Source organism: Trachypithecus francoisi, unplaced genomic scaffold (genome assembly GCF_009764315.1).
Source record: "Trachypithecus francoisi isolate TF-2019V2 unplaced genomic scaffold, Tfra_2.0 Contig01461, whole genome shotgun sequence".
NCBI classification, from domain to species: domain Eukaryota; kingdom Metazoa; phylum Chordata; class Mammalia; order Primates; family Cercopithecidae; genus Trachypithecus; species Trachypithecus francoisi.
Genome location: NW_022681433.1, coordinates 11053355 through 11065078, shown reverse-complemented (window position 1 = coordinate 11065078; position 11724 = coordinate 11053355). Strand labels below are relative to the sequence as shown.

The 11724-nt window shown below is 41.8% G+C and overlaps 1 protein-coding gene across 1 annotated transcript in view; it reads left to right on the top strand.

The window, feature by feature from the left end:
* Window positions 1-2758: 2758 nt before the first annotated feature.
* Window positions 2759-11724, top strand: part of BRCA2 (BRCA2 DNA repair associated) — a 99281-nt gene continuing 90315 nt past the window's right edge. The window contains 3 exon segments of the mRNA XM_033235629.1: window positions 2759-2941; window positions 3689-3794; window positions 6645-6893. Coding sequence (XP_033091520.1) covers window positions 3728-3794; window positions 6645-6893 — 316 coding nt within the window. The 5' untranslated portion in view covers window positions 2759-2941; window positions 3689-3727.

Here is an 11724-nt window from a genome sequence, read left to right as displayed (position 1 = left end):
AATCAGCCGGGTGTGGTGGCACGCTCCTGTAATCCCAGCTACTCGGGAGGTTGAGGCTGGAGAATCGCCTGAACCCGGGAGGCGAAGGTTGCAGTGAGCTGAGATCACGCCACTGCACTCCAGTCTGGACAACAGAGAGAGCAAGACTCCATCTCAAAACACAAACAAACAAACAAACAAAAACAGGAGATACTGCCATTTGCAACAACATGGGTGAAACTGGGGGACATTATGCTAAGTGAAATAAGCCAGATAGAAAACTACTGCATAAACTCACTGATATGTGGAATCTGAAAAAGTCAAATACATAGAAGCAGAAAGTAGAATGGTGGTTACCAGGGACAGGAAGTTGGGAGGGATGGAGAGAGACTGGTCAGAGCCTAAAATGTTACAGTTAGGTAGAATGAATGAGTCTAGAGATCTAATTTACAGCGTAATGACTATGGTACTGTATTTTATACTGGAAATTTTCAAAGAGAGATTTCAGGTCCTCTCACCACACACAAAAGAAAGGTAATTATGTGAAGAGATGGATATGTTAACTGCTTGACTGTAGTAATCATCTCACTATGAACATATATCAAAATATCATGTCATGCACATTAAATACATACAATTTTTAGGAAACAATGGTTTTTGGGGTTTTTGTTTGCTTGTTTGAAATGGAGTCTCCTCGCTCTGTCTCCCAGGCGGGAGTGCAGTGACATGATCTCGGCTCACTGCAACCTCCACTTCCTGGGTTCAAGCGATTCTCCCATCTCAGCCTCCCGAGCAGCTGGGATTACAGGCACATGCCACCACACGCAGTGAATTTTTGTATTTTTAGTAGAGATGCGGTTTCACCATGTTGGCCAGGTTGGTCTCGAATCCTGACCTCAGGTGATCTGTCCACCTCAGCCTCCCAAAGTGCTGTGATTACAGGCGTGAGCCACCATGCCCAGCCGGAAATAATGTTTTTAATAAAAATTAAAGCATATTGTAATTGAATACAAATAGTATATTGAGCAGCTGCACTAGAAGAGAATAAGTAAGAAAGTCTATTATGGTAGAGCTAATGAGTGGCAAGTCCCCGGTACAAAGAGAACAAGAAACATAAAGGTATAGGGGGGTGTATATAATGAGAGAAAATGTATTTCTGAGAGTTGTGTGAAATGCCACGGGTTCTCACTAGTCCAATCCTAGTGAGACACCCCTCACCCCAAAAAAGGGGACAAAGCAAATTGTTCTGATTTATAGGGTGAATAAATCACAGGTTAGTTAAGTGTATGACGTCAAACAGACTAGAATTCAAACCTGGGCCCACCAGGCACATTACTTAACTACTTGATTCAGCATCCTCATCTGACAATACTGACCGATTTATAGGATTACTGTAAGATTAAACATGGTATTGCTTGCAAACCCAAAGCAGAATGCCTAACTCATAAAATGTTCGGTAAGTGGTAGCTGTTATTAGTAAGGATCACAGACGTATTTCTTTGCGAATTAGACTTAGAGCAAAAGCTTTAGAATCTATCTGCATTAGTAAGGCCTCCTGCTACAGCTAAGGATTACTGATTATCAAACTAAAATGGTCCTTAAGGAACCAAGTGGAGCCCATCCTTTTTCTAATCCAAGGTTGCTTCTGCTTACCGCTCAAGCACCTTCTGGAAGCAGCAAGGCCCCTATAGGAGCAACTCTCACTTACTGAATCCATTTGAAGGCTTTGTAGGTCTTACAACAAACCCTATTCAGCCTTGTATTAGGCATGTTACAGAACCAACAAATTCAGATATCAAGTCAGGTCTTCCAATTCAGCCTGCGAGGAAGACAGGTGATCCGAATCCTAAGAATGAAAAAGATGGGTCGGGCACAGTGGCTCACGCCTGTAATCCCAGCGGTTTGGGAGGCCGAGGCAGGCGGATCACCTGAGATCAGGAGTTCGAGACCAGCCTGCCCAACATGGAGAAACCCAGTCTCTACTAAAAATACAGAATTAGCCGGGCGTGGTGCCGCATGCCTGTATTCCCAGCTGCTCGGGAGGCTGAGTCAGAAGAATCGCTTGATCCCGAGAGGCGGAAGTTGCGGTGAGCCGAGATCGCGCCATTGCACTCCAGCCTGGGCAGCAAGAGCGAAACTCCGTCTCAGAAAAAAAAAAAAAAAATAGGAATGCAAAAGATACTACCAAGGCCTGCGGAGCGAGGTGCCTAACACTTCATGAGCGAGTTAAGATGGGTTTCACAATTTTTCAGGCAAGGAAACGGGCTCGGAGGTCTTGAACACCTGCTACCCAATAGCAGCACAGCTACTGGAACTAAAATCCTGATTTCAAATAACAGCCACGCCCACTACCACGAGGTGAAGTCATCCACAACCACACACCGACCACTCTAAGCTTTTGTAAGATCGGCTCGCTTTAGGGAACAGGTCTTGAGAGAACATCTCTTTTAAGGTCAGAACAAAGGTCTTTCAAAGGTCCCAGGTCGTGTGCCGAAGGCGCCCACCCAAACATGACCTAGAGCAAAAAGAAAGGGATGGGGGACTTGGAGTAGGCATAGGGGCGGCCCCTCCAAGCAGGGTGGTCTGGGACTCTTAAGGGTCAGCGAGAAGAGAACACACACTCCAGCTCCCGCTTTATTCGGTCCGATACTGACGGTTGTGATGCCTGACAAGGAATTAACTTTCGCCAGACTGAGAAACACCCGCGCGCCCGGGCCAGGCCTGACTTCCGGGCGGTGCGTGTGCTGCGTGCCGCGTCACGGCGTCACGTGGCCAGCGCGGGCTTGTGGCGCGAGCTTCTGAAACCAGGCGGCAGAGGTGGAAGTGCTGTGGCTCTGCTGCGCCTCGGGTCTCTTTTGCGGCGGTGAGTCGCCGCCAGGAGAAGCCTGAGCGGACAGATTTGTGACCGGCGCGGCTTTTGTCAGTCTACTCCGGCCAAAAAAGAGCTGCACCTCTGGAGCGGGTTAGTGGTGGTGGGGGGGTGGAGACGGGCGCGTCTTCCGCAGTCCCAGTCAGCGTGGCGGGAGAGCGCCTCACGCCCCGGGTCGCGGCCTCTTGCCCTTTTGTCTCTGCCAACCCCTACTCATGCCTGAGGGAAAGGTCCTTGTCCCGAAGGCAAGTTTTCGCCAAATTCGAGCCCCGCCCCTTCCCTGGGTCTCCATTTCCCGCCTCCAGCCCGGCCTTTGGGCTCCGCCTTGCGCTCAAAGGCTTACCTCCCTCTCAGCTGTCCCAGATGTCGCCATCTGAAATTTCTTTAATTGGAAACACGATCACTTTAAACGGAATATTGCTGTTTGGGGGAAGTGTTTACAGCTGCTGGGCACCCTGCATCTGCCTTACTCAAGCCCCCGGTAATCGCTGTATTCCGAAGACATGCTGACGGGAATTACCAGACGGCGTTGTTCTCTAACAGGAGCCCTCTGTCCCCACTAGCTACGCGTCACTGCTTAGCGTGATTAAAACTAAATCGTATGAAAATCCTCTTCTCTAGTCGCACTAGCCACGTTTCGAGTGCTTCATGTGGCTAGTGGCATCTGTTTGGACAGCACAACTGTAAAATGTTCCCAACCTCACAGTAAGCTGTTATCGTTCCAGGAGTTGGGACTGAATTAGAATTCAGACTAATTTCCTAGCGCTTCTGATTTTTACCGGGGTCACATATTAAGGAATGCATCCCTGTGTAAGTGCATTTTGGTCTTCTGTTTTTCAGACTTATTTACCAAGCGTTGGAGGAATATTGTAGGTAAAAATGTCTGTTGGATCCAAAGAGAGGCCAACATTTTTTGAAATTTTTAAGACATGCTGCAACAAAGCAGGTATTGAAAATTTTTATATAACTTTATAAATTACACCGAGAAATTGTTTTCTAAAAAATGCTTGCTAAAAACCCAATACGTCCCAGTTTTGCTTAGAACCATAAACTGTTCCTTATGTATGCATAAATCCAGTTAACAACATAATCATCGTTTGCAGGTCAACCAGATGATAAATATAGAGCCTCTAGTGGATAAAGAGGAAACTGGCTCCTTGACTAGCAGTAGGAAGACTTACTAATAAATCAGAAGCATTAATGTGACTTTATGGCAGAAGTTGTCCAAGTTTTGGTTTCAGTACTCCTTATACTCTTAAAAATGATCTAGGACCCCCGGAGTCCTTTTGTTTATGTAGCTTACCATATTAGAAATTTAAAACTGGCCGGGCGCGGTGGCTCAAGCCTGTAATCCCAGCACTTTGGGAGGCCGAGACGGGCGGATCACGAGGTCAGGAGATCGAGACCACCCTGGCTAACACGGTGAAACCCCGTCTCTACTAAAAATACAAAAAACTAGCCGGGCGAAGTGGCGGCGCCTGTAGTCCCAGCTACTCAGGAGGCTGAGGCAGGAGAATGGCGTGAACCCGGGAGGCGGAGCTTGCAGTGAGCTGAGATCTGGCCACTGCACTCCAGCCTGGGTGACAGAGCGACACTCTGTCTTAAAAAAAAAAAAAAAAAAATTTAAAACTAAGAATTTAGGGCCGGGCACGGTGGCTCATGCCTGTAATCCCAGCACTTTGGGAGGCCGAGGTGGGCGATTCACTTGAGGCCAGGAGTTCAAGACCAGCCTGGCCAACATGGTGAAACCCTGTCTCTACTAAAAATACAAAAAATTTGCTGGGCGTGGTGGCCCGTGCCTGTAATCCCAGCTACTCAGGAGGCAGAGGCAGGAGAATCGTTTGAACCCCTGAGGCGGAGGTTGCAGTGAGCCAAGATCGGGCCACTGCACTCCAGCCTGGCCACATAGCGTGACTCTGTTTAAAAGAAAAAAAACTAAGAACTGAAAGTTATTAATTTACTTAAAAATAATGAAAGCTAACCCATTGCATGTTATCACAACATTCTTAGGAAAAATAACTTTTTGAAAACAAGTGAGTGGAATAATTTTTACGTTTTTGCAGTTCTCTTTAATGTCTGGCTAAATAGAGATAGCTGGATTCACTTATCTGAGTCAAATCTGTTATTTTGGTAGAAGTATATGAAAAAAATTAACCTCACACAGCTAGATAGTTGAAAAAAGGAGTATTTTAATAGTCTTCGGTTACTTGGTATTTTTCCTTGTACTTTGCATAGATTTTTCAAAGATCTAATAGATATACCATAGGTCTTTCCATGGTGCAACATCGTGCGGTGATTATTTGGAAGATAGTGGCATTCTGAATTATACAAAGTTTCCAGATATTAATACATTGCATTAAACAGTATTTTAAAAATGACATTCGTTAACATCACCATGGATCTCAGAGAAGTCTTTTAAGATTGGGTGGAAATGAGCCACTGGAAATTCTAATTTTCATTTGAAAGTTCATATTTTGTCATTGGCAGCAAACTCTGATTTCCTTGCAGCAACAAGCTCACTTCATTGATTTGTGAGAAAATGTCTACCAAATTATTTAAGTTGAAATAACTCAGCCGTTCTTTCAAGTAAAAATGACTTTTCATTGAAAAAATTGCTTGTTCAGATCACAGCTCAATACATGAGTGCTTTTCTAGACACTATTGTACTTTAGCATGCAGAAATGCTTTATGTATGCTTCCTATTTTGCAGATTATTAAAGGAAGTGCTAAAGCATTGAGCTTTAAAATTAATTTTTACTGCTTCATTAGGACATTCTTATGTTAAACTGGCATTATTATTATTTTTTTAATAAGGACACGCAGTGGTAAGGAATATAATGACTACTAGTGTTAGTTTGGTGCCACTGCCGTAACTCATGCAAATATGCCAGCAGTTTTATCCAGCATCATCTTTGCACTGTTGATACAAATGTCAAAATCATGAAAAGGGGAAATGATTCCATAGTGTTATTATGAAAGCAGTTTGGAACTGTAATGGTAGAGGATGGATAGCTCATAATACCAATTTGTCATTTCCCTTTAAGAGAGAATTCCCATGTTATGTGAGAGTCCACATGCTCCTCATCCCTGTAGATTTGCCACATCTTGTGTACTCTTAAGAATTATTTGAATTTTATCTGTGGAATGTATTCTTTTTTTTCTTTTTTGAGACGGAGTGTTGTTCTGTTGCCCAGGTTGGAATGCAGTGACGTGATCTCGGCTCACTGCAAGCTCCACCTCCCGGGTTCACGCCATTCTCCTGCCTCAGCCTCCCTAGTAGCTGGGACTACAGGCGCCCGCCACCACGCTAGGCTATTTTTTTTGTAGTTTTAGTAAAGACGGAGTTTCAACGTGTTAGCAAGGTTGGTCTTGATCTCCTGACCTCGTGATCTGCCTGCCTTGGCCTCCCAAAGTGTTGGGATTACAGGTGTGAGCCACCGCACCTGGTCGAATTTTATCTGTGGAATGTATTCTTAATGTGAATAGTTTTTGATTCCAAACCGTGAATAAGAAAATAAATTAAATTTAATTAAATGAAAATAAAAGCTAATATATACAGTTTTTAATAATATAGTTAAATGCCATCTTGTCACTCTTGCGAACTCTTGTTATACCTTTCTATAGATTCGCAAGAGAATGGATTAATGATCTTGTTTAATTAATATGCCTTAGCAAAAGTAGTCCATAGTCAAGATCTTAAGCATTTTTTTCCTTATTACGATCTTTAACTGTTCTAGGTCATAAATTTGTCTGTCACTGGTTAAAACTAAGGTGGGATTTTTTTTTTTTTTAATAGATTTAGGACCAGTAAGTCTTAACTGGTTTGAAGAACTTTCTTCAGAAGCTGCACCCTATAATTCTGAACCTGCAGAAGACTCTGAACATAAAAACAACAATTATGAACCAAACCTATTTAAAACTCCAAAAAGGAAACCTTCTTATAATCAGCTGGCTTCAACTCCAATAATATTCAAAGAGCAAGGGCTGACTCTGCCACTGTACCAATCTCCTGTAAAAGAATTAGATACATTCAGATTAGACTTAGGTAAGTAATGCGATATGGTAGACTGGGGAGAACTATAGGGATTGAGGCAAACCTGTGTTAAAATCTTAGCTCATTCATTAATTGTATCATGCTGGGCAAGTCAGTCTCTCTGGCCTCACTTTCCTCACTCGAAAAATGGAGACGATGAAAATAATGTCTCATAGGTTTGGATTAAATTAAATAATGTAGGTACTTAGTAAATGTTCTTTTTCATCCCTCCTTTGATAAGTTTGCCAACTGAGATTTGCTGAATTATGTCTTTCTTATGTCAAAAAAACATAGGACTTGTTTTGCTATTAATTAAACTATATTTCTTCAGGCTATCAGAGAGAATAGAGATTATTTTACCAGTATACTGTAAGTATCATGATTTGTGAGGAGTTTCCCTGGCGTAGGTGCTGCATGTTTCTAAGCAATTATGTAATAAGATTATACATTCAGTCATTCAAATAATTATTACCTACTTGACATAAGTAATGAGCTTTCCCTTTTCTTCAGAGTATTAATCTGTAGTAAGGGGAATAAAGAGTACACAGATAAAGTATAGTGTAAGGTTGAATGTAGTATGTGCCAAGAGAAAAATATAAAAAAGTATAATGATAGTTGAGAAGAAAAAGCAAATAGTATTGGGCAGAGTTAGGCAATTATTCCTTTGAGCTGAACCTTGAAGGATAGGTGAGATTAAGAAATTTGAAGATGTGGTAGAGTGATAATGTTCTAGGCAGAGGGAACAACATAAGGAAGAATATGTAGTTTGTTCAGGAAATAGCAGTAATTTAGGTTGTCTTTGGTGGTTTTGTGTCTGAAAGGGACCAATAGACAAGGCAAAAAGGCAGACTAAAGACAGGCATTGAATGCCAAGCTAAAGAAATTGAATTTATTTGGTTGGTTGTTGAGCAGAGAAATCACATGCAAATTTGATCATGCTACTTATTGTGTCAAACCTTTGATCACCTCCCTTTGTCCTTATAGCAAAATCTAAACTTAATATGACTTTCAAGTTCCTTTGTGATCAGGCCCCTGATTTACACTCTTGGCTCAGCTTGCCATATTCATCCCCTCACCTATCTTCATTTACCATTCATTCCTACTGAATTTCTTTTCGTTTTCAAAACCACCATGCTCTCTGGCTCTTTATACATATTGTTACCTCTACCCACAATTTACTTTCTTCTTCCCTATTTTTTATCTAGCTAATTTGCATGCTCATCTTTCCAATTTTGGCTTATTTCTGCTTCTGAGAAATACTTCCTGTCTGCTCTCATTGAGCTTCTAGTGAAGGAGACATACATAAGCAATGCTTTGAAAGAAATTCATGGCAATAGGGAGTGCATATACAAAGAGAATATAGGTAATGGGCAAATATTTTCATATATGTTATTGGATACCAAATGGTATACATAGGATTCAGTAAACATTTGCAGAGTATTACTATGATTTGCTTTAGAAAGCCTAATGATAAAACAGCAGTCTTTGGAGAAAACATTTTTCAAAATGTCATGCCTGTGCCATTAGAATCTTCTAGAGTGCTCGTTGAAAGGGCAGATTCCAGGCCCCACTCTGAATCTCTTGATTTATGATTTCTGGAAATGATGCCCATGAGTCTACTTTTTAAACTACCTGAATGATCCCTATAGAAAAGAAAGGCTGGAGGTAGGAAGATCAGTTAGGGGATGTGTAAGGTGTAGGTGATAGAGACAAGTGTCTGAATTACAGTAATAACAGTGAACGTAGATGTGGGAGATAAAACTATGGGACTCAGCCGGGCGCAGTGGCTCACGCCTGTAATCCCAGCACTTTGGGAGGCCGAGGCGGGCGGATCATGAGGTCAGGAGATCAAGACCATCCTGGCTAACAGGATGAAACCCCGTCTCTACTAAAAATACAAAAATTAGCCTGGTGTGGTGGTGGGCGCCTGTAGTCCCAGCTACTCGGGAGGCTGAGGCAGGAGAATGACGTGAACCCAGGAGGCGGAGCTTGCAGTGAGCCGAGATCACGCCATTGTGCTCCAGCCTGGGCGACAGAGCGAGACTCCGTTTAAAAAAAAAAAAAAAACCCCAACCCAAATGTCCATCTGTGACAGACTGGATTAAGAAAATGTGGCACATATACACCATGGAATATTATGCAGCCATAAAAAAGGATGAGTTTGCGTCCTTTGTAGGGACATGGATGCAGCTGGAAACCATCATTCTTGGCAAACTATCACAAGAACAGAAAACCAAACACCGCATGTTCTCACTCATAGATGGGAACTGAACAGTGAGATCACTTGGACTCAGGAAGGGGAACATCACACACCGGGGCCTATCATGGGGAGGGAGGATGGGGGAGGGATTGCATTGGGGAGTTATACCTGATATAAATGACGAATTGATGGGTGCTGACGAGTTGATGGGTGCAGCACACCAACATGGCACAAGTATACATATGTAACAAACCTGCACATTATGCACATGTACCCTAGAACTTAAAGTATAATAAAAAAAAAAAAGTGAGATCCTGCAAAAAATAAAATAAAATAAATAAATAAATTCAGAGAACACTGTGTGGAAACAAAATAAAAAGTTTGTATAGGTTTCTATATGAAGGAATTTTTGTAACTTACATTAGTCGGTAATAAAAATATCCAGGAGAGAGAAAAAAAAAAAAAAGAAACACCCAACACTGGGTAATTTCTAAAGAAAAAAAAAAAAAAACAAAAAACAAAACTATAGGACTCTACAGTAGCCTAGATATGGAGGATTCAAAAAAAGGAACAAATGACAGGGCAAAGCATAGTTAGAACACAGTAGTAACAGTCATAGAAATGGATAAGGGAGTCGTCCATTCAGCAAATACTTACTGCTTACTTGTGCCTGGCAACCTGCTCGGCATTAAGGATACAAATTGTGAGTAAGATGTCCTTTGACCTCTAAGTACTCAGTCTTGTAAGCATGTCTTGTAAACACATCTAAGTACTCAGTCTTGTAAGCACATCTTGGTTGCCTCCATAAAAATAAATATACTAGTGTGATATAAGAGCATGTACTAAGTGCATGAAAAGTGAGCAGCCATCTCTCTAGTTGGTCGGAAAAAGCTCCATGAAGCAGTTTTTGCTGAATCTTGAAAGATATACCTAAGGTCAAATGGCTAATTTTTTAATCATAACCTGCTAGAATTGATCTATAACCAAGGAAGGTAGTGAGGAATTAATAAGGCCACTCTCAACTCACTGCAAAGGAGTTAACTCTTTGAAGCCTATAATACATAAATCTGCTGACTAGTCTCTTGAGACCTTTTGCTTTGAAATTTACTTTAGATTCAGTATTGAAAAGTAAGAGTAATGGACTTAAACTGTGCTTTTCAACCGGCTTTGTTCAGTTCTGACATGTAATGTATTATTTTTTAAAAAATTATTCCTGAAGTTCTATGAGGAATTATGCTGTTTCTGCCTCTCAGCAGCCCTTAGTTTTGCATTAAATCATATGCATTTCTCTTACCATTTTTCAGCTTATTAATGAGATCTTCAGGTTGTTTGTGAAATGTTTATTTGGTAATTAACTTTTTTTTTCACCTAGTTCATTTTTTTAACTTTTTTTTCTTAATAGCAGGGTTTCTTTTCATTGTTGAACTAAAATGGATGTGTTATTATTAACTGAACTCCTTAGTTTACATTAGAGTTCACCCTTTGTATGGTTCTACGGATTTTGACAAATGTATAATGTCATATATCTACCATTATGGCATTATACTGAATAGTTTTGCTGCCCTAAAAATCTCTTGAGTTCCACTTGCTCACCCATCCTTCCTCCTGAGCCCCTGGCAGCCACTGATCTTTTTACTGTCTGTGTAGTTTTGCCTTTTCCAGAATGTCATGTAGTTGGAATCATACAGAATATAGCATTTTCAGACTGGCTTCTTTCAGTTAGCAATATGTTGAGACCGGCTCCATTGTAGAGACCCTAACTCAGCAGCGCTAGAGGAATTAAAGACACACACACAGAAATATAGCAGTGTGGAGTGGGAAATCAGGGGTCTCAGTAGCCTTCAGAGCTGAGAGCCTGAACACAGATTTGCCTACACATTTATTGACAGCAAGCCAGTGATAAGCATTGTTTCTGTAGATTATAGATTAACTAAAAGTATTCCTTAGGGGAAATAAAGGGATGGGCCGAAGTAAAGGGCTGGGTCTGGCTAGTTATCTGCAGCAGGAGCATGTCCTTAAGGCACAGATCTTTCATGCTATTGTTCGTGGTTTAAGAATGCCTTTAGCGATTTTCCGCCCTAGGTGGGCCAGGTGTTCCTTGCCCTCATTCCGGTAAACGCACAACCTTCCAGGATAGGTGTCATGGCCATCCGGAACATGTCACAGTGCTGCAGAGATTTTGTTTATGGACAGTTTTGGGGCCAGTTTATGGCCAGATTTGGGGTCCTGTTTCCAACAGCAATATGTGTTTAAGTTCTTCCATGTCTTTTAATGATTTCATGCTGAATAATACTCCATCGTATTGATGTACCACAGCTTGTTTATCCATTCATCTATTGAAGGACATCTTGGCTGCTTCCAAATTTTGGCAATTATGAATAATGCTGGTATAAATATTCACAAACAGGTTTTTGTGTGAACATATTTTCACCTCATTTTGGTTCACACCAAAGAGCACGATTGTGGGATCATATAGTAAGAGTATGTTTAGTTTTTTTTTTTTTTTTTTTTTTGAGACGGAGTCTCGCTGTGTCGCCCAGGCTGGAGTGAGTGGCGCGATCTCGGCTCACTGCAAGCTCCGCCTCCCGGGTTCACACCATTCTCCTGCCTCAGCCTCCCGAGTAGCTGGGACTCCAGGCGCCC